The sequence below is a fragment of the Scomber japonicus genome, chromosome 6 (genome assembly GCF_027409825.1).
Source record: "Scomber japonicus isolate fScoJap1 chromosome 6, fScoJap1.pri, whole genome shotgun sequence".
NCBI classification, from domain to species: Eukaryota; Metazoa; Chordata; class Actinopteri; order Scombriformes; family Scombridae; genus Scomber; species Scomber japonicus.
In genome coordinates this window covers 22,332,844-22,356,652 of record NC_070583.1, presented here as the reverse complement: position 1 = coordinate 22,356,652, position 23,809 = coordinate 22,332,844, and the positions used below count along the sequence as shown (strand labels likewise).

Here is a 23,809-nt window from a genome sequence, read left to right as displayed (position 1 = left end):
CTAATGAGCATTCTATGGTGACAAATGTGCGATCTGCATACGCTCACCATTTCTGTGTTGTGTAAAATCCTATTACACTGTGAAGACAGACTGCCACAGTTTAGTAAAGCTGAATACAGGCACAGAAAAGACAATATCAGTGAGAAGGCAGCAAAAAATAGTTGAGAAAAAAAGAAGAATTTCTATCCCCAAAATGAAATTTGTTGGTGGTGCTCACAGCAATGGAAAATTTGATTTAAAAAAATCTACAGCAAAATCTCCTTCCTGGATCAATGTCCCATTACCCCGAATAATCCACAGACCACACTGTCAGCAGTTCTCATAGGAACTATTTATTTGGTAAAAAGTATGTCCAAGATGTGTCCACAGATACTTTAATAAGGAAACAGTTCCACTGAGGCATGGCAATCATAATGTTATTTAACAACTTGCCAACACAATTTCACATGAAAAATGCTAGCCGTGCATTACGATAATGTAATAAATATTCTCCTGCCTTGAAGATGTTGCTGAATGCCACTGCCACACTGCATTGTGTGTATACCATGTATGCTTCATGAACGTATGTGCATGCAGGAAATAGGCTATTCCCTTGTCAAAGTTCACAGAGAGCCGCATTGAATCTGTGTGTGTGTTATGTGTGAGAGGCAGAAAGTGACAGAGAATGAGAGAGCATACTGTACAGGTGTACATGTTTGTGTCTACTATAGTGTTACATCTGCTCTTTTGTATCTCTACGCAGAGAGCTTTTAGCTGAGGGCTATACAGTGAGTGGTGAAAGCGAGGTTACTGGGCTTTTCAGTTCCTTCTTGTCCTCAGGGAATAGGCACTGGGGCTCCACCTATAGACAAGGTTTACAACATGGAGGCACCTTTACTCACTTTGTACCTTTGTACCTGAAACCACTGGTGCAACCTGGCTTGTCAAATATCATAAACCTGCTTCTTTAAGCACTGGCAGTTCAGCATTGACAACTGCGGTGTTGCTACAGCTATGCCATTAAGTAATTTTTGGTTGCAAGAGTGGTGCAAAAGAAGGTAATTCTCTACTTGTAAAATATGTTTACCTGCTTCTCCCACCTTTATCTCCCTCATTATTATTTTATTACACTGTGAAACTCTTAAAAAAGGGCTTGAAAATGGAAACACATTGGATTCAATTGGCATCAACTCTATGCTGTGTAAACAGAATATGTTATTTAGCTTGGCGAGCGCATAATGAGAAAACTATACATGTCTGAGTAACCATGATACTTGATGCTGTGTTTCCACAACAGGTAACTTGCCCTCGTTCAGAATCAACACGGCCCTGAAATCACTTTCATATGCAGATAGGGTGTAGGAGCCGATTTGTCGGGAGCTGAAACCCCACAAATAGCTCCTCTATGTTTTACAAACATTAAATTTAAATGTGATAATCTTGTACAGATGTTTATTACACAGTTGCATTGTGGCTGTGGGTGTTCCTATCAGGTTTTTATGGGATTTCTATTTTTCCCTTTTTGAAATTTTTTTTGGATGAAGGTAGAGTGGTTCGTGAGCCATGATTTTTCTCCAACATTCCAGCCTGTGCAGCCCCAGCACTCGAAACACTCTTTATTTTAGTCCAACTCCTGCTCACCCAGCACTCCAATCAAACCAGCACTGTTTATTGAACTATGAGGTGCCAAGTCACTCACTCACTCAGTTACTCACATAAACCTACCTCCCCATTGCCCTCTGTGCCTTTCGCCGTGTTCGCCAACGCCATCTCTCTCTCCAAGCCCAATGAGGAGACTTATGACCATTTAAACAAACACAGGCACTCAATGGCCTCTCTGTGCGGCTGTGGGGCAGGGTTTCCTTTATGTGGTGAATGTGTGTGTGCCTATGCGTCCGCACATGTTTGTGTTTCTTTATGTACTGACATAATTGCTGTTGGATTCTGATACACAAGGAGTGCGTGTGTTTTTAGAAGTGTGTAATGTAAAGAATGAAGAGCTGAGATTGATATCTTTGCACTCAGCTTTCTGCAGCCTTACCAGCCCATGGTGAGTGCAGACATGCCCTCTGCTGTGCCACTGAAAGATCCGCAAATCCATCTGCCTTGGCTGCCAGTGCTGGGTATAGACTGTAATCACCTGGCACAGCACAGTGTAAATGTCTTTACCCTCCTTGCTTTTATCCCTGCTTCAATCCACACATACATAAGCAATACTAGACTGATTCATTTCCCTACATCCCATTGTTTACATCTGTATCTCTACAGCTACTAGCATGTGTGCTGCTCATTCTCTGGATGCTAATCAAAACGCAATGTAACAGTCTCATCTGATCTCCAACTGTCAAGATGTTTTCAGATTATTTTCAAACATTATAAGGCCACAAGCCAAAACACCATGGTCTGTTAATTAAGTTATCCTGTACTACAAGTGTTGCTGGAGCTTTGACTTTCTTCAAACATCATGTTTGTGTCTGCACATAGTCCAATTTTATATCAATCGGTTCTGCATATAATTTGTTTATTTACATATTGACTCACATAGTTTATTGTGCCAGCTTTGAATGTTTAAAAGAGTTCATCAAGGCATACTGTCGTTGTTCTGTGACATGACATCTTGAGGATGACCTCATAGCATCCAGGGTGTGCAGGTGCAAACCCTAAAGACCAGTCTGTTAATAGTCCGTCTGCTATCGTTGACATATTTACGGCTGTCTACAAGGTGTCTTGCGGTCAACCAGGCACTTAGGCTCTCAGGGGTTTCAAACCAATGTGACTCTACAGATGTGACCTGATATTGAATGTCATGGTTGTCTAGAGAGCTACTATTGTTTTGTAAATGATTTATCAATATGGCAGCATATGGAAATGTGAAATCTATAAATTAAATGCTAAAAGAACAGATTGTATATAAAGGCAAATGTATTATGTCTTTAGTATACCATCCACTTTTATTTACAACTTCCCTACTTGTCAGTTTTCTCTCTGCGTTTGTGTATGTATATATAGCTGTAAAGTTTATATATACAATCGTCTATCCTGGACAGTATTATGGGCATTCTCAGTGCAGCTTGCGTGCTGCAGGATAGGATAGAGTGTCTTTGGGGTGGGCACGAGGGCATGAGCTCAGAGCCAAGAAACGAGAGCCAGATTGAGAAAGAGAGGGGAGTCTGCTGTGTCCAATCTCATCTCCCTGGTGGTGGGGTCAGGGGGGAACAAGGGAATGAGAAGGAGGAGAGAAGCAGAGATCTCCAGAGTACAGTAGGAGTCTTGTTATGTCTTCACACCCACCAGCAAAACTACAGATTTATACAGTGCAAACACACACACACACGGATACATGCATACACACATACACACACGCTGTACACACGCCGCTGGCAAATTATCCACCTGCAGCAGCCTTTGCAATAGAGTGGCATGGGTTAACACACCATTGCTAAGAGCCTCTCTTTGATGTAAGCTGCTATGTGTGTTCAAGCTGAGAAAGTGGTAAGATGAGGGGGTCAAGTGCTGAGAGGGTAGAGAGAATTTTAGAGACAAAGCATGAGATACATAGACAGAGAGAATGTCCCACAGGACAGAGCTTGAGGCAAGGTGAAGAGCATCAATATGTAAGGGCTTACCACACAACATAGCCACACTATGAATAAGGCAGATTTTTGCTTATGGCATAAACAACCTTCATGAAGGGGAAGAGGAATTATTTTGTATAGTAAGTAGAACTGGACTGGAGGGGACATTAGCTATTGTTTTTCTACGTGTGCAATATTGAATTGTTTTGTATTTTGCTGTGATTGATAGATCATATGCATCATGCAGAAGCCATCATAGTGAATAAAATTGTACTGCAGTCAAGCCTTTAATGGACCAGTGTGTAATATTTAGTGGCATTTAGCAGTGTGAAAAACTTGCAAAAAATGTGAAAGGCCTTCTCTATAGCCAGTGTTTGATTTGTCCATTCTGGGCTACAGTAGAAACATGATGCTGCAACATGGTGGCCTCTGTGTAAGAGGACACGCTCCCTTTGTACATATACAGGGCTCATTCTAAGGTAACGACAACATGATTCTTAGTTTCATAAGATTATGCACTAATTAAAATGTAGTTAGGAATATTATATTACATTTCTGCCAAGTCTGTTCCACCAAATTCCGCAAACAATGTGTAACCAAGAACATCTGAGGAGCTGAGCGATTTATTATTTCCTCAGTGTTTGTTGCTGTGTCCATTCATCCCCACCTTATATCCACAGGTAATATTTGATGATGTTTGAACAGTGCTAGCATAACATTGTTGGAGCTTGTGCAATAGAGCAGATTTGTTCCATTTCAAAGAAGCAGAACTTTGTGGGAGAGACAGACAGAAAAAAAGTCATATTTTTTCCCACTATATGCAACGGTTTTTGTCTTTTCCCTTGCATCTACTGTTCTCTTTCCTCACTCATGTATAGTCTCTTTCCCTTGCTGCTATCATTCATTCTGCTTCCTTTTCACTCCCTGGGGCTAGCTGTGTCCATTCTGTTTCAAGGAAAAATCCTAAGCCAAAGGCGAGACCCATGCTGTGCTCTGTGTCTCTGCAGGATTGACTCCGGGTGCCTTCTGATAAATCTTTAATTCCCTGGTGGGCCTGTTTTTGTATCCTTCCAAAGATTTGTGGGGAAGCTTGTTGTACTTGGTTTAATTTCCTCAGAACAAAGCTCATCTGATCTTCCCACCCAGACTTGTGTGTGGCATTAAGTCTTCATTTTCATTAATGTTGGAGGGGCAGCACAGGAATCTCATTTTAATTTGACATTTAAACATCTGTTTTCAATTTCCTCTAGAAAAGAGTGCATGCGTGCGTGTGTGTGTGCATACGTGTGTATGCCCGTGTGTGACTGTGTGGGTAGATGGAGGATAGTTTGTGGGGGTGATGAACCTGGGAGTTTTCAGAGGTAAGAGCAGCCATTTCAGCTGACCTTTAAAGGAGAGGTTTGAATGTAAGAAATGATGGCAGCTAATTGTGTTAGCCTCAGTGCAGTTCCAATTTGTGGACCTTGGAAGCGATTTATCATACGATACAGTAGAGTGTGGTTAGACTGGGCTTGGCACGGCTTAACAGATGTTTACCACTGCAGAATAACTATCTGCATTGATAGATATGGTTGTTTTATGTACCGTCAGCTGTTTGACTTGTAGCAATACATGGCAGACAGATGAGCTAGGATGTGTTTTGTTCTTAGCCCATTACAAAGCTAAATGAGGAAATACAATGCAGAGTACATCCCTCTATCTTGACAGAGCATATTGCTATCTGTCCAGGTTTGGATATTCACTCTGTTTCACCCCATCATCAGTATATTTGAGCAAATTCAGGATGGACAAAGAGGCGTCTTCATGCTGGGACCTGTGACTCTGACCCATTTCCACATATTAAGCCCCAAACTGAAAATTTCTCAGTACACACACAAACCCGCATACACACACACACACACACACACACACACACACACACACACACACACACACACATTGAGTTTGGCCTCCCTGTTAATAGCGCAGGAAATATTATCTGCTAAGGGACAGCTGCAGGCTCACTAGAGAGACAGAATGGTAGAGTAGGCTCATTATCACAAAGACAGACACAGACCACCACACACTCAGGACAGCACACACCATGAGAGCCTCTCTATCCTATTTTTTTCACCTAATTCCGGGTTCCAAAACAGGAACAGTTGGTAAGAGAGGGATGCAGAGCTTTATGCAGTATACAGGAAGCAGGGACTCTGAATACCTTATTTAAACCAGTGGGGCCAGAGGCAACCGATTCCACCACAGCTCTTGATCTGGCAGGGGTTCTGGCAGAAGAGTTGGGGCTTAGCACCCCATCCAGATATGGTTCAGTCCGTCCGTCTGTCTGTCTGTCTGTCTGTCTGTCTGTCTGACAGACTGTCTGGCTGCCTCTGTCTCTCTCTTGCTCTCTATGCTTCTATCCCAGAGGATTTTGTTTTCCGCTACGCAGATGTTCGAGGCTGTCTGCTGTGCTGCACTCAGCTGTGTTTATAACAAAGAGGTGTTGGTTTGGAGGAGGAGAGAGCACAGCGAGGTGGGGGGGGGGGGGGGGGGGGGGGAGGACTGAGTGCTGTTCAGGAGGGGTGGAGGTCGCAGCACTGTTGGTGTAAACACTGGATGATGCCAGCTCTCCCTCGGGCCTTCAACTAGTCAATATACAGCATCCCTTTTTTCCTCTTTTTTCTCCCCACACGTCCCCCTTTATTTTCCAGAGAGACGGATGCATCTGCATGTTAGCTGAAAGAGTTAGAGTGAGGCCAGCAGGGGAGGTAGAGACCCACTGAGAGGAGACGAGGTGCACTTAATGTCACAGTTAAAGTTACTGAGCTCACTCACCCAAACCTTTATTACAGGCTCAGTATTAGCTGTGCAGGGGGAAAAAAACCTCCCCAAAAGACATTTATTCGCTCACACACTCTTTTCCTTTTAATATCTTAAGTATGCATTGTCTCAATTGATAGAATATTGTCACCAGCTGTTGATGCAGTATGTTTACACATTTTAATTCTTACTGTAGATAAAAAAAGAAAGAAAGATGTTTGAACATGCACTTTTGAATATTATAATAAATTTGACTCACCTTAATGCTTAAGGTTGCCTTTTACAGTAATGCTCCTCAGAGCTGGCTGACCTTGCCATTGCAAATAGAGACAGTGTTTTTTTGTGTTTTTTTGTTTTTTTTTCCCCCATTGGAGCTGGTGCTCTAATGGATCGGATGTTTAGTGTTTACATTTGCATTCCGGGATGACTGTATCTGCTTTTAACTACAGCAAATTACCTCACGCACCACACAGCTGCACTGCTGAGTTTGAGTTGGATCAGAGTGAGTGTAGGACATTTAGGGGGGTCACTCACATAATGGTTATTCATTGGTGTACACTAATGTGCACATTTCTGCCTCCTTCACATTGGCATTGGCAACAGCACAAAATATGTGATTAACCACTTTGCTTTGTTTCTAATTATTAAAGTTCCAATGCTTAAGAATTAAAGACATGGTGTTTTAGTTCTATGTAGGGGGATGTAAGTGTGATAATGCAGTACAGGACTAGAGAAGCTATTACCACACATCTTCCTCTAAAGCCTGTTTCCTACTGTTGGATGTGATTCTCACTCCATGTTACAAGAAGCAGAGAGTAGTATCTGGGCTCGGAATGACCAATTAAGTGCTTAAAAGGTTTAGTCAGGAATTTGTTGGCTGTCAGTAGGTGAGGGGTCCTGTGGTGAGGCTGACTTTGATCTGTGACTGAGGTGACTTTAGAGCAAGCTGAGGAGCGTGAGACAATAGACGGCAAAAGCTCAGTTTATCCCCAAAACATTATAACATTACTTTTCCATACATACAAAGGAATGAAAATGCACATGCACACTGCATTGACCTTGCATACTTTGTGTGTGGCCAGAATTTCAGACTAAAATTTACAAGCACTGTTTTCATATGTTTTTATATGTACAAGCACTGGAGCTGGGAAAATGCTTACTGGCATACCGTCTGCAGAGGGGAGCTTGTTGTCTTTTCACTACTTTCTCCCCTCTTTATAAACCTCTAGTTTATCTTTAACACCAGAGATATGGAGACCAAAGATATGCTGATACTCTGCCCCTCAGAAAATAGATATGCATTGATCTGCTTGTTGCAACTACCAGGTGGTAATGATACTGTGTGATGGCCGGCAGGCAAAGACTAATGATTTTAGGTGAAGCGGGTTTTGTAATTTTGCATTCAGCATTCACGAATGAAAATCAGAAATGCTTCTTTAATCTCTTTAAACCTTCACATCTATTCTGTATCTAATTTGTATCACCAAATTAGACCTAGAAATGAAAAGCTTTGGACCTCTTGTGTGCAAATAATGAAAATCCATCGCTGTGTCATCTTTTTTACAGCACTTCCAGCAGGGAAATAAGTGCAAATAAGAATCACATCCTACCAAAGTCCTTTGCAAAGCAGTAGTGGTAGATTAGATCTAATGCAGATTTTCATCTATGTCAAGATAGCACGGGTGTATGAAGGCAGGGGTTGTAAATGTGGAGTGTCAGGGAGAGATGAAAACGTGATGATGGAGAGGTGATGATCAATGTGTACTCGGGTATGTATGCGTGTGCGTGTGTATGTACATGATTATGTGAAGGTTTGTGTGGTTCACATAACAAAAAAGAAGGTCATTTCTGTTAGACATGATGATGGACACTGATTTGTGTTAATAATTGCTGTTAAAATTATTGACAGCAAGGATGAATGGGAGAAAGCAGGCTATTAAAAGTAGTGGCTGTAGACGCCCACTGTATAGCCTTCACTGTACATCCATTTTTTAAAATTTAGTCAATAATGTATACTAAAAATACATGTTGAAGTGATTAGTTTTCATGGTAGGCTAGTAGCCGTAAATCAATAACGTGTGCCCAGCATCTTGTCATCTGTGCATAACTAATTATGTGTGTCAAAACACTTAACTGCTGTTTTATTAGCTGACTTCAGCGGTATAAGTGTACAACAAATTGAAGTATTGTGCTTTTTTTCTTAAAAAAACAACAACATAATAATTTCCTAAAGAATAACATATTACCATCTTGTTTAAATTAAGTTTTTTCCTCTTTCTGTCTTCTGCAGTTCTTCGTGATGACTTTAGACAGAACCCTGCAGATGTGATTGTGGCAGCTGGAGAGCCGGCAGTCCTGGAATGTCAACCTCCACGCGGGCATCCTGAACCCACCATATCATGGAAAAAAGATGGAATAAACATTGATGACCGAGATGAAAGAATCACTGTAAGCATACTGACTTTAATGTTGTTATTGCTCACACATAGTCAATAGTATATTGATGCATGAAGACTGCTTTGTATAAAAGGATGATGTGTTAAGATAGATTGACCCGAGCCAGTACCACCACCTCAATGTTTGTTGAAAGATTGATTTGTTTGGCTCATTATTCACAGATAGCAATTACCAAACCCAAAATGGCCAATTTCGGTGGCTACAACCTTTAATGACTGAAGTATAGAATCAGTCTTGCTCCATTAGTCAGCAAGGGTGCATTGATTGGGTATGGCCTGCTGATGAAATCAACTAAGAGATGCATAGATCAGGAGGCAGAACTGAGTTGACCACAATCAAAGAAGAGAAAGTTGTACTCAGCAGCAGTAGTGCCTGCAGAATCCAAACAACTCTCTACATTTGATTTACAACCAAACCACCAATGGTTCGGCTTTAATTAAAATAGCAGCACAGCTAGCACTGCAGTATCAATCAGCTCTTTATATGTGCTTACCAAAGACCGGTCTTGAATAATCCCAGTTCAAACTGTTTCAACCAAACACAACTCTGTCCTTAAACAAGAAGACACTTTAGTTGTGTTTAATCACACTGATTGGATGTGTGCTTTATGGAAGTGTAGGCTCTGACTCAGCATTCAGCTAACACAAGCAGGTAGTGAGAAGGAAGTAGTTAGCAGTGCGGCTTATTTTAACAATCTGACTGGTGGGGATTTAAGATTCTGGCTCCACATTGTGCAGTTGTTAAGTAGTTAAATAATTTGGCGTTCAAGTGCTGACGATGTCTAACTTCATAGTAAAGTTGTGGAAAATCAAATCTGCCCCAGACAATAAATACAAGGTAATAATAAAGATGTTCCAGTCTCCATGACTTCAGCGTAGTGCTCAAATCCAGCCCAGGCTCCTTGTACTCAATACTTTTTCATTACTGTGTAGGTCAAAACACTGATTTATCACTGTTGGCTGTCAGCAGAGGACATGACTAAACATTGTTTTGTTCAGTGAGGTCCTGTTGGGTTTAGGGACATTGAGCCCTGATCACAATTCAAACTCCTAAACAGTGCGAGTATTCTCTCTTTTTGTTTTTTTTCTAAGCTGCACAGGCAGAAGATTAAGAGTCTGTGTCTGGCTGCTGAGCAGCATAATTGAAAGAAACAACTGCATTATCTTGTTTAAAGAGAATCCAATCATATCTGTCCCTGAGTTTAGTCAGTAGTTGCTGATAAGCACAAAACCTTTATGCCACATAGTGCACTTTGTGGTCTTAGAAGAATTTACTGTCTGTCTTGTGTAATTTAATCATTTGATTAATGCATTTCTAATGTTTGTGTGTACACCTGCCCACATATTTGTGTCTAGTGTTGCACTGTAAATAATATGTTGGGCAATTTTTTCCTAAGCGGACATTCAAAATAATTAATATTAGAGATCTGATATTGTTGCTTCTATAAAGTAAAACCACATTAATCTGTTTTATTGTTTACCTTTTCACTTTTGGCTGTCACCTAAAGTCAAACTTCCTCATTCTGCACACTGTAGAGTGTTAAGGAAGAGGTACTTTGAGGACAAAAAAGCTATTTTTCAACTCAGTATTATGCTTGGCTCTCATGCACATGACCTTTCCCATAATTATAGTTTAGCCCCTCTGAATACAACACACACACACACACTATTTATGTTGTTTATAAATCATTTCTGCAATAACATCCATCCTACCCCCTACATGTGCATGGCGGAAGTGAGGGCTTATTCTTGATGGTGTGAATGTGATTTTGTGAACTGCTGCTCTAACAGGCCAAATGACTCAAAGTTGTGTCCTTGTAGCCCGCAGTAGTGTTCAGCCTTCTGTGGAACTGAAAACAAGGCCTGGTAGATTTAACAACGCCGCATATACGAGCTGGTGTTGCTCACTGTAAACTTCCTGTCAAGCACATAATCTAACAGACTGAGTGTTCCCAAATGACCATTTTTAAAGTAGCGCTAGACGTCATGTATGACTATCGAAGTATGTGTAATCAAGTGTGGTAAGAGACGGGAGTCTGGATGGTGTCGTGTGGACGCCCATTCTACAAAAAGGACAATCACGGTGTGATATCCACTGTATGTTTACTGTTTAGCAAATGTGGTCTGAGTGAATATAGGACTATAGACAGAAGCAGTGGGTAGAATCTTTTTTAATGTGATGAAAAGCTTAGCTTGTCAAAGGGCTCCTCATCCTGCCTGCATTGTTGTTTGGTTCAGTCCATTCCTCCCACCACGCAACATGCTGGAACGTGCAGTCTCCTTGGTGAGCACTGGTGATCAGAGCGAGGTCTCTAGCCACCTGCAATGGGGATTTTTCTCTCTCTGTACTGCACTTTACTGTGACGGGTCGGCTTGGCTTTGGCGGCTGCTACATAAAGAGGAATTAACTTCAGATAAGGAGGACACATCAGAGAGAACCCTTTCTGTTTTCCTATCTGTTCTAGTCAGCTGTGTGTAAACACCAATGGCATGCTGTGTGCCATCTTGCATATATTCATGACTTCATGTGGGTGGTTGTGTAAAGTTTCCCACCATGTCATAAAAAATGAGGTAGGCGAATTACCCTGTAATGCTTATGTGCCACTACCAGCAGCTGGCCACATTCCCCTCAACTTAGTCAAACTGGTCTTTCAGGAACAATGAGGGAAGGATAAATAAACAGAAGAAGGAAAAATGCCAGTATTTAAACCTAGACCATTGTCTGCTAAGAGCAAAAGTCTGTTGGCTGCATCATAAATGTCCAAAATGCAGCACATTGTCCTCCTCCTTTTGTGCACTAGTTGTGGCTAATTATCAGTCTGGAAAATGAACTGCTGTGTGAATACAAACAGAGTTCATGCTGAATGGGGGCTTTTGCATTATCAGCACTGCCAAATGACATGAGACAAAAGGCAACAGGATAGAGCCATCTCCCTGTAATGCAAGGATAATGGTCAGATTGTTGGGGCTTTCAGCAGCCTGTGTGCTGTGTTGTGTGAGAGGATATGCATGCAGAGAAAAAGAGGACCGCTGCTGCATTCATTTACTTTCGCCAGCTCTCAGAATCCCTGCTGCTCTGGCACTCCAAATATGCCTTCTGAGAATGGGAAACTGCCACATACACACGGTGGTAAGAATATGGATAGAGTAGACAGGGCCTTAAGTGGATCCTCATGTCAAAGCCCTGTGGAACCAACAGTACGCCCCCCTCTTTTTTTGCTGTATGGTCTGCCCTGACCTTGGGCCTTTGTGAGTGTCACAGTGTTTTAGCTGTTAAGCCTTTCCTCAAACAAACAGTAACATAATGATACTTCAAACCCCTCTAGCATCACAGGGTGCCCTAAATAAGCCAGCCTTCCACACCCTCTTCAAGTCTCTCTGCCTCCTGTTTTACCATGAATATTAAACAGGGGTGAAGGGCTGAGGAATGCCTCAGAACCTATAAGAATGTGTCCGGTTACAAAGTTGTCCTTCAAGACATCTAAGACTTAGACCAGCTGCTCTATAAAAAAACTAAAATCTATTTTTCAGCATATACACACCGATTTAAGTTTGTTCTGTCTTTTTTTTATGAAGAGTTGGAGTGAGACATATAATAGCATGCAAGTCAACACACATGTAGAGGGGCTTGAGTTTGACATTGTACTCATGGGGAAAGCAGATTTTTGCGATATTGTGTGTCAAGTTCTCTGTCAGTGGTTCTCTAATGAGGGTGTCGATTACATGCTTGCAGGTGGTGGTCCTGGTCTTGCTGGATGATGTGTGCATTTTAAACCTTAAGCTCCATCAAGATGCAGAGATCATTGGCGCACCATGCTATTGTCTGCCTCTGTGTTGACTGGCATGGTTGTCAGCTAAGAGAAGGGCTGAGGGGCCTGTGTTGGGGCCTGTGCTGCCTTTCTGACTGCCTGAGAACAAAGCACCTCCTCTGGCCTGTAATCAAAGCCCTGGGAAATAACAGACATGACATTCACCTGGACAAACACACATTCATTGCTGGGTGTGTGTGCTTGAATGTGTGCTTGTATGTATGTTCACTTGGTCTCACTTGTAGTTGTATGTGTTGTATACACAGAAAAAATTCCAAGAAACCTATTCTTTAAAACATTCCATACAATAATAGACAATACTGTCCAGAAGCTCTTTGAAGAGATTGGAAAAATGCTTGTGGTCCTGCCGTGCCTCAGGTGTTCCCTCAGGGACCTGCGGTTGTGTTGGATTGGGAAAGTGTTTTTTGGCTCAGCTTACTTTGAGGAGGAACAGGCTGACTGATAGTGATGTAGACTTCAAGTGGAAGCTGAGTGGGAAGAGCATAAAAGCACTAGAGAGATAGAGTAGTCCAGTTCATCTCTGTGTCTGTAAACTCAGAGCAAAGCCCAATAAAAAAAAGCTCCTCTGCAGAAAGTCATTATGTGTTTGTGAGTACATTTTATCATGGTGTTGTAATGGCCTTTTGGTAAGTAAATGCTCACAGGCATTCTTGAGAGTAATCAGGAAATATTTTGTAATGTTTGGCCTATGCTGTTTTCTGTTTTCTGTGTCAACCACAGCCCCCAAGCATCTAAGACTTAGACAGAATATTGCTGTTTTACATCTCCACGTTTAGCCTCTCACCTCCTTTTCTATTCCTTAGATTCGTGGAGGGAAGCTGATGATCACAAATGCAAGGAAGAGCGATGCTGGGAAGTACGTGTGCGTTGGCACAAACATGGTTGGAGAACGGGAAAGCGAAATAGCTGAACTTACAGTGCTTGGTAATGAACCAGTTTTTCTCTATTAGAGTGTCTCTATCTGCTGTCTATGTTATTATCAGCCCACATAAAACCCACAAAGATACATGTGCACATTCACACACTGTTTTTTTCTGTTTGTCTGCTGTGAGAAACAGAATCCAGATGTTAAGCTATGATTGTCTATCTCCCAGGGAACTAAATGGTGTCACTGACCTTTATCAGATAGTGTGAGATGACCTCCATTCTCACACTTAACTATGAAACCCACACTGACCCCAGCAACATCTCTCCTCTGACCAGCTGCACCCTATTTTGCCACAAGTGATCTCTGACCTTATATCCCTCTGTGTCCCAAGTGGAGAGCATGTCCAGACTGTTGATTTTATCGCCAGCTTTTTCACTTCCTCCACCCCTTCTCCTCAGAGACCTCTTGAAGTCTGTCTGTAGGAACAACAACAAAGCTGGATTTGTCAAGATAAATAATTATACTGTACATACAGAAAAATAAAACTGCCACGGCTTAAAAGAGGCAAGCCCTTAGCTTCTGTTTGAGTGAGTATCCTAAACCAGAAACTCAGTTTAATCATAAGCCACCCTGAATAGATTTGGAACCGAGTCTGAAGGAATGTGTTCAGAGCAAGAGAAAGCTATGTCTTAGTGAATATAAAAAATAAACATTGGACATGTTGTGGTGACTTTTGGGGCTGGTGATCAGAGAGAGTTGGGGCTTGACTTAAGGGTGATGTGAAGATGGCAGAAGGACTTTCTATGTAAGGGTTTTACAGTGTCCTGTCTTCAATCAATTTAGTTTCTTGTCATGCATAATTAAAGCCTTAACTGGACCACAAAGTTGTAATTGTTTGCTGTCCTGTATTTTGTCTCATGACAAACCACAGGACTTTATGTGTATGCATACAGTCTAGTCAAGAGTGTATTTTTTTGTGTATGTTATCAACCACGCACCATTTTCTTGTGATGTTGTGCTTCAAACGGAATACAATTATTTTACATTATTGTTCATTATTTTTATTCCATTATATCACACAAAACAGGTCATGTAATAAGGACAATAACAACATGATTTAAACCAAGCTTCTCTACATGATGGGCTTTTACACTATGGGTTTTATTTTATTTTTATTAACTTTGGATATAAAATCAAACCTAAAGCCTAATAAAGAATGAAACCAAGATTTATTGTTATGTTTAACTCATTTGGTCTTTTTATCAGAGCGTCCCAGTTTTGTGCGTCGCCCAAGCAGCCAAGTGGTGTTAGTGGATCAAAGTGTAGAGTTCAGGTGTGAGGCCCGTGGCGACCCAGTTCCCACTGTGCGCTGGAGGAAAGATGATGGGGAACTGCCTAAAGGAAGGTATGACTCATCAACTCTTCGCCATTCATCACACAATACCTTCCTCCCCCACCCTCTCCCTTTTTTTGTTTGATCCTCTGCTTGCTTTTGTCTATATCGTCAGCTGACGCATTTTTTTTTTTCGGGTCCGTGTATACAAAGTTTTTGTGAGAACTTGACCAATATCTGTGTCTGAACACCTGTTTGTATCCAGGTATGAGATTCGTGAGGACCACACCCTGAAGATCCGTCGTCTGACCCCAGCTGATGTAGGCTCCTACACCTGCGTGGCAGAGAACATGGTGGGGAAGGCGGAAGCAGTGGCCACCCTCACCGTCCACGGTAAGACAGAACACAGTTACGGGCTTCAGTTTTACTGTTCAGTTGGTCAAATATTTTATTTACAGCCCCTTGGAAACTACTCTAAATTCATTTCCATTTTGGGTCTTTGTACTGTTTGATTCAAATGCAATTTAGCCTGGCCGCATTGCGATAATAGCCTATAGCTTTAGTACTACATGGTCATCACTTTCAACAATTCTCTCTCAATTAGCTCATTGATTTCTAATAAAATGAAATGTAAAAATCCATAACAGCTGTAGAGTTGTGCACATGGGAACTCGACTCTACAATCGATTTCATTTGCCCAATACAAGTGGCATTTCTCAGGAGGCCTGTCTTCCCTCATGTTTTAAGACATACAGTACTATTTGTGAACCTATAGAATATCTGTGTGTCTCTTGTAGCCCTCTCCATTGGACGTCTTATTAACACAGTGAGAATATAAAGCAGCCGGTCACAGAGTGTGAACATTCAGAAAGAATCCATTCAGAGGAACAGGGGGGCTAGGATCACCCCAAAAGCCTCTTGAGATTCATAGGAACACAGGGGCCATTTAACGCCAAACTAATGGGAATGTTGGGAGTTGGGTGAGAGGAGAAGGGCGGGGAGGAGGAGGAGGCTCAGAGCATTGGAGATGGGGATTGGATAGAAGGACAGTGGGTATGTTGGTCTTTGGTGGCGGCTCACCACTGATGCATAACGGGTTGGGAATTGGGGCTGGGGGCGATTGTGGTGAAGACTATAGAGGGGGAAAGAGGTTTCTGTGGTGAGGTCAGTCATATTAATGTCACTAGCAGCAGTCAGCACAGCAGAGATATAAAGAGACAAGGCAATTCTATTCCTCTGATTGGCTGGTTCGCCAACCCCCACCCACAAACACAGATACTTCATCTTCACATGGCCTCCCTTTGCAATTATTTCTTGATTTTCTCCACAAGACAGCAATCTTCAGATTGGTTTGAGGTGCAAGATTAGGCACACCTGTCAATAAACCCATCAATAAATCTACTTCTCTTATTGCTTTTTTTCACTCTTTCCTTCACCCTGATGAAAGCTTACTTAATGAAGAGGAACATAATTGATGAGATGGTTCAATAAACTGTTTTCTAGGCTTAGAACAATATTTGAAAAGCTAAAACGTCTGTTGCTCTCAATGGAAATGAAATGTCTTACCCTTAGGCCAATTCCCTGTTGCCTGCATGCAGTAGCAAGGCACTGACCCTCTATTCTTACCTTGTGCCCTTGCCTTGTGCCTCCCAACTCCCCATGCTATTAAGAGTGAGAAAAGCGTGAAAACTGAAGTAAAGGTGCTTAAATTGATTACAGTTCAGGAAAGAGAAATGTTTGACATACAGAACCAGTCAGTTTAGACACATCTTCCTATTCACTTGAATGAGGAAGTGTCCAAATTTTTGACTGGTTCTGTAGATTTATGCCAATGTTTAAGTGTAATATCAGGTGAAAGGCATAATAGCATAACAATTCTCATACTGCACTCACTGTTAGATTGGACTGATGCCTGAACATTCCTAGAACCATTTCCATTTACTCTTCAGATCCCTAAGCTTCATCCAGGGCCAGGGAGTAGTCCAGCTAATTAAAGACAAGCAGGCCGCAGTCCCACGCCCGGAAATGACATGCTTCTAATTACAGATGCGGGCATAGGAAAGGAAAGAAAAGCCGGGTAATTGTAGGTCTAAATGAGCCAAAGTAGCAGAAACGATGTATAGGTAGTAAGATGCCGCTGTAGTAGTGAAGACAACAGTAATGTGGGGGGCAGCAGTTTAGACTGTGGGTTTTGTGGGCCATGCTGTCGGTCTGAGTCAAAGTCAAAGTATGGCAAGATTGTTGTGCCACTACAAAAGAACAACTGAGAAGCTGAATAAACTACTGGCAGGGAGAACTACACCATAAAAGACATAATGTAACTTCTCAAAAGTGAAATTAATGTAAATATCCTTTGAACCCAAGTTTCTAGCTATTCTGCTCTGATATGTAAATGCAAAACCAATTGAATTAAAATCAAGCATAGAAGTCATTCCCTACAGTGCAATTATGCAATTTGCTTATCATTTCAATATAGTATGTGAAAGTGAAATTAGCAATATAGCAAGACTCACAGTGTTGAAGATATTTTTGTTCAAACTAAATCCCTTTCAAGAGCTGAACAGTGTATTAGAAGAATCCAGCTCTGTATGGACAGAGGGGGATTTTCACACCCTCCATGGTCAGATTGTCAGTGAACAATGCAGACATTGTAGAAGTGGCGCCCAGGGCTATTTTTCTTTCAATGTGCTCCACTCTTGTTACTAACTTAATCAGTGAATTAGTGTCTTACATGTGTGTTTGCCAGGGTGCTACACCTCCTCTGGACGTATAAATATGTCAAGTAAAATATTTCATTGATTGATGGAAGAAGCACATAATTGGCCAAGTCACCAGCCGTATTTATATTTTCTTAGTAAAATCATTAATCTAAGCCACATGAGAATGTATTAAAAAGATGGCATTTTCAACTATTAAGTAGGGTTTGCATACATGTATTCTTAAAGATTTAAGAATCAGACAAAGGCATTTTGATGTGGGTCTGGTGTGGTTAGATAATGCTTATATAATGTTTTCTTAATTAAACCTTACCGATGGACTTCTACTGTAGGAATGTAAATCCATAGCTTCACACAGTGTTGGAAAGGATTCAGAAAATCAACGTGTTATTTTTTCTCAGCTTGTTAAATTTGCCGTTAACAGTGATTTATGTGTAGAAAGGCCTTGAATGGAATGGTAGTCCCCAGAGCAGCGTTGCTAATAACCCATGTAAAGGGTCTGGAAGGAGACTTGGAACTGGTGCCAAAAGAGATTGAATGAGGGGAACTTTCTTGTCAGCAGTCTGTGTGCTGGTCATGTGATGATAAAAACCAAAACCTGGTTGGGCGCCACATTTAGAATTGATGCTTATGCATTTTTATCTTTGTATCTCTGAATTTTAGATACTCATTCTGTATTGCCCATTGTCATACAAAGTTGTGAGGGCCGCAATTCAGTTGACATACAGTATACAAAGTCTCAGAGCAAAGCATTTAAAGCATGCTACAGACCTCCCAATGGGAACTACTATTAATCATGCTAAATCCTCTGCATGCAGTCATACTCTGGTGTTGATGTCAGCCCCACTGAACAGCAGCTACACTCAAATCCACATTAATATCTCTGCTGTGGTCTTTGCTACATAGCCTGCCTCCTATTGGGCTGGAGGCCACAGTGCTCCCGCCCCCCCAGCCTCTCTGATCAGCTTATTGATAGAGGTTCCCCTCTGTGCTGGTAAGCTTGCAGAAAGCCACAACAAAGTATCCCGGTCAGATTTAGGGCTCACCTCTCCCTCCAGGTCCACAACTGTGATCACAGCAGCATGGGAGAGGTAGGGTTACCCAATTAAAGGCTTAGACACACATGAATGGATGTGTGTAGGTGTTTCAGGTGGTTTGTGTATTTGTGGGTGTATGTTCTCATGATTGTGTATATCTAGAGCGTCTCACACACGGATAGCAGTGAGCGCGTTCTTCTGGGAGCGTTTGATGTAAGTCTTATCTGCATTTTAAAGGCCAGCGAGAGGTAGGGGGAAGAGGGGAGGGTTGGCCATTACTCTGATTGACAGCGTTTATGTTTCCGTGGGAGCCGTTGAAGCAGACAGATTAGATAAGGTGAGTGATTGGTCGGGGGAGATTTATGTCCAGAGAGTGACAGTTAACATTCACCTTGTATTTTTATGGACCAGGCTCACATTTGCCAGGCTGTGTTTGAGGGACTGTGATCTAACTGCTCCTCGGGGTGCTCTAAACCTCATTAAGGGTACAGAGACATTCACCTTCACACAACACCTGGATAGAGAGGAGAAAAAAATAAACAAAGCTTAATGTTGCTAAGCATAAAACATCTGCCTTGTGAGTTTCCTGATGTTGTCTGTGTACCATCTTTGTCATTTTGTTTTATATTATCCAGCTTATTTCCTGTCCTTGAGCATGTCCCAAGACTAAGAAGGAATGTTGAATCAGATGTTTTTTAGTATTTTCTCTCTGTGTGCATTTTAATGCATTCCTGATTACTCATGGTAATTATTCTGAGCCGTGTGTATCTTCTTGTCCCTAGGGATTGAGTCGAGGGTGAAATATGACATGTCTTGTTTTCATTGAATAATAATAACATGAATATTTGTACCTGTGGACATCACATTGTTATTTTCCTTATCTCTTCTTTGTCATGCTGTTTATTATTTATTTATTCATCTTTGGGTTTTTGTTGTTGTGTTTTTGTTTCCTTTTTAGTCATGTCTGGTAAGTTGAAATGTCACCCGTCACCTATTCACCGCCCTGACAGAGACAGGAAGCTGTCACAACCCCCCTCCATCCTCCTCCCATCACTTCTCCACCCTCCAATCAGCACTCATGTTTCTGTTGTCAAGGGCAACAGTGACAAAAGGACATTAATGGGTAAAAAATATGCTCAGTTTGGGCCTCCAAGGTAAAGGAGCATCATTTCATTCTATTATTTTCCCTTTTTATGCATTACCAAACATCCCATCTAATTCATGGAAAAATTATGTCTGTATTTCAAATGACAGTTTTCAGATTGATTTTTCTGTGTAAAAAGGATGTAAATGTTAGCAGGTGTATTATATTTAGATGCTGTGTACATTGTCCTTTAAATTGGAGGTTTAACTGGCCTGCATCCTCTGCATAAGGATGTCTCCTCACATAGAGAGTCTATTAGTAGAGTCCTAATGTAGAGCAGTGGTGGAAGAAATATTCAGAAGTAAAAAGTACCAATACAGCAATGTAAAATTTACAACTACAAAAATGGAAATCCTACTAGTGGAAATGTTTGTAGAAAAATGTATTTAGTGGTTTGGTCCCTCTGACTGATATATAATTATATGTGACATCATTAGATTGTTAATACTGAAGCATCAGTGTGTAAGCAGCATGTTATTTTTGTAGCTGCTAGAGATGGAGCTACTTTGAACTACTTTATATACTGTCAGCAAGTTTAATCAATATTTTCCCAACCTAGGGGTCACCACTGGTTTCATCTTTAACAATGTGTTGTATTTTAAAACCTTTATATATTATCCATAGTGTAAAATCTTATATTATTTGTCTAATAAAAGTAGTGGAGTAGAAAGTCCCACTGAAATGTAGTGGTGTATAAGTATAAAGTTGCTTACAATTGAAATACTCAAAGTACAAGTACTTCAAAATGTAACTTCTGTTGAAGGGGAGTTTTTCCTTGCTTCTGTCGCCAAATGCTTGCTTGTCAGGGAATATTGGGTCTCTGTAAATAGCACGGTCTAGACTTGCTCTGTGTGAAAAGAAAAGTGCCTTAAGAGAACTTTTGTTGTGACTTGGCACTATATAAATTAAACTGACTTGATTGACTTGACTCAGTCAGAGATGGAATTTGTCATTAAGATGCATAGATAAAGCATCTTAGTAGAGGTCTGTGCTATTGGAGAGTGTCAGCATGGACAAATGGCTCAAATTTATTCCCCATTTCCATGTAAATTTTAATGGTCCATGCCCTTGCCCATGCAAATGAGAGTTACTGTTTTTTTTCTATTCATTACATCTATAATATGACTGCATTTTGTATTTTATCAGCATACTATTTAATCTGCTGTGCACACACCATGCAATGTTTTGAAAGCTAGCCTGCATGCTTTTAGTCAAATAAACCAGACCACTTGTAACTGTACAGATGAGAACTACAGTTGTATACTTATGGTGTGTTTGTTTATTCAATGGCTAACCATTGTCATGGATTTCCTCCAGTACCCCCAGCTTTTGTGGTGAGACCAAGGAACCAGGTGGTTGGGGTTGGCAGAACCGTCACCTTCCAGTGTGAGGTCACTGGTAACCCACAGCCAGCCATTTTCTGGCAACGAGAAGGCAGTCAGGTAAACAAAATACACTTGCATAAAAATGGTTTTGAAGTTCAGAGAACATTGTTACCTAGCATTAATGGTTCTAAACTTTGTCAAGAACTATTTTGTTCACTTTATAACTGTCTTGCTGTAGCCTCACTGTATGTGATCTATATTCATCCCTGGCAGAACCTGCTGTTCTCCTACCAACCTCCTCAACCATCCAGCCGATTTTCTGTATCCCAGACCGGGGACCTGACCATCACTGATGCTGAACGCTCAGACGTGGGATACTACAGTTGCCAGGCCCTCAACATTGCTGGCAGTGTCATCACTAAGGCTTTGCTAGAGGTCACTGATGGTGAGCAACCTTCATTTTAAGCACAGTTTCTACATACAGCAAAGCCTCAAAAGGAATTAGAGGAACATTGAAAGAAAACTTGACTGGATAAATATTGGTATTTCAGATAATGTTTGGCTCATGAGGATAATGCTGTTCATCTGAAATACTGCAGTTGTGCTGTAGACTAGAGCATATTAATATCCGAATTGAGGTTTGTGAGGTTTGGTCTGGCCTGCTCAATGTGTTCCTGTCAGAGGTAGAGACTCACTGGTGCCTGTGCACCCAGACCGTGGCTCAGTATTTGGCTTTGCTGGCTTCACACTGGCTAATGTCTCCTTTAGTATTCCATGGTTGGCTTGCTGCTGTCTACCGTTGGAAGACTGTGGCTGTGTGGTGAGGTCTGGATTGGGTCCTCTAATTACTTTGCTGGCCAATCCCTGTCAGCCTGGTGGACTAACCTTGGCTTTATTCCCATCAGTCCCACAGAGATCTGGGCAGCTATTATTTTGTCTATGACACACCTAGATTCATCCCTTCATTTACCAAATGTCTTTCTTCATTTCAGGCCTACCATGGTCTCCATCTCTCGCTCCACTTCTCTCTTTCATTCTGTCTTGCTCTCTGGATAATAATAATAGTTATTAAAGTGAGCAGGCCGTACTGAGGCCACCACCTCTCCGCAGGCAGATCTGGTAATTACAGGTCATGCTGACAATATTTTAGTAATTGCACCATCCCCGGCACAAAAGCAAAGACAAAGCGGGCCAGAGATTACACCACAGCATGGTTCTGAGGATCTATGCACACATACATACATCATTATGTGTTGCTTTTACACTGTGTTAGGTATTAATTTGATTGCTCCTCACTGAATGTAACTTGCTAGTAAATCAGTAGAGCTGACAGCAATTGGTCATTAATAGTGCTATGAATAATAATAATATTCAGGGGGAGGCAGACAACCTATATAGCAGGAACATGATGGATCACACACAGTAGGGACAAAATAAAAATAAAGAAATCAGGTGCATATAATTAAAGTCCCTCATGTTTTCTTCTTCTCTTTTCGAACCCCTAATTCTCCTCTTTTTGTGTCTCTCACATACTGTACATGCTTTCTTTTTATTTGTTGTGTGTGTTTTTGTCTGTTGGTTCAACACCCATCATTCAGAGACTGGAAAGCAGGGAGGAGGAGTTTAACCCTCATGCTAATAACATTGTCTGTTCTGGCTAGATGTTTTTATAAGCATTTTCTCCCTTGTGTTGTGTTTTATGGCTGGGGGAAGGGCCAGGGGATTGTTGGCCACCAGTGTTCATATGCATAGTGCCAGGCATCTGGTAGAGCTGCAGCGTTAAGGCTGAAGTATCTGAAGCTGTTTCATTTTAATTACGCTGCTTTTATTTGGCTAAGTTCAACTCCTGCTGCTGAATGATTAGAAAAAGGCTTCCAGTTCTTAAAATTGGATTCAATTAGCCTCCCACTACCATTGCAGTTTTCACATGCTTACATTGTTACATGCTGTTTGTCAGATTCTCACCATTTTCTGCCTTTTCTGTGTTTCATCAACCAAGCTGAATATAATTGTCTGAATCTGTTCTTCTTGTTACACTACACCACCTTCACAATTTCTCTAAATAATTGCTCATTCTACTCCCTCCTAACACAGTTGTATCGGACCGCCCACCACCAGTGATCCGACAGGGTCCAACCAATCAGACAGTTGCTGTGGACGGCACAGTGGTCCTAAACTGTGTTGCAACTGGTAACCCTGCCCCCACCATACTGTGGAGGAAGGATGGAGTGTTGGTGTCCACCCATGACTCCAGGGTCAAACAGCTGGACACAGGTGCACTGCAGATCCGTTATGCGAAGGTACAATTCCTGCACACATGCCCTTTTAACATCAAGCAAAGTAAAAGTAACTGTACTGTGGCATTTGGAATTAATTTGTGATTGACTATGAATGTATAAGCTTGCATTATATGTCTATGTTTACATAATATATTTTTAATCAAGATTTTCTATTAGGCTGCCTTTAATGTCACAATCCATTCAAATAAACTTCAAAGTTGTCCATATCACTTCCATAATGTGCTCAGCAAACCCCCGCTGGTTGGTAAATAAACCATGTGTTCCCTGCCAGCAACCAGCCCTCAGTGGGCTGTCAGTCAGTTGTCGCGGGTTTGAAATGGAGTCTGTGAAGTCGGACAGTCTGTAGTTCTTGTCAGTCAGCAAGCACAGTGGGTTTTGGGTATAATTTAGTGTGTGAGCGTGTGTGTGTGTGTGTGTGTGTGTGAGAGAGAGAGATGGCAAGCTGT

At 41.5% G+C, this 23,809-nt stretch overlaps 1 protein-coding gene across 1 annotated transcript in view; it reads left to right on the top strand.

Moving 5' to 3' along the window:
- robo1 (roundabout, axon guidance receptor, homolog 1 (Drosophila)) overlaps positions 1-23,809 on the top strand; it is a 126,783-nt gene that overhangs the window by 76,328 nt on the left and 26,646 nt on the right. Inside the window, exons 3-10 of the mRNA XM_053320755.1 lie at positions 8,644-8,801; positions 13,443-13,563; positions 14,774-14,912; positions 15,106-15,233; positions 19,553-19,561; positions 21,056-21,180; positions 21,337-21,508; positions 23,158-23,363. Coding sequence (XP_053176730.1) covers positions 8,644-8,801; positions 13,443-13,563; positions 14,774-14,912; positions 15,106-15,233; positions 19,553-19,561; positions 21,056-21,180; positions 21,337-21,508; positions 23,158-23,363 — 1,058 coding nt within the window. The remainder of the gene's footprint in view (positions 1-8,643; positions 8,802-13,442; positions 13,564-14,773; positions 14,913-15,105; positions 15,234-19,552; positions 19,562-21,055; positions 21,181-21,336; positions 21,509-23,157; positions 23,364-23,809) is intronic.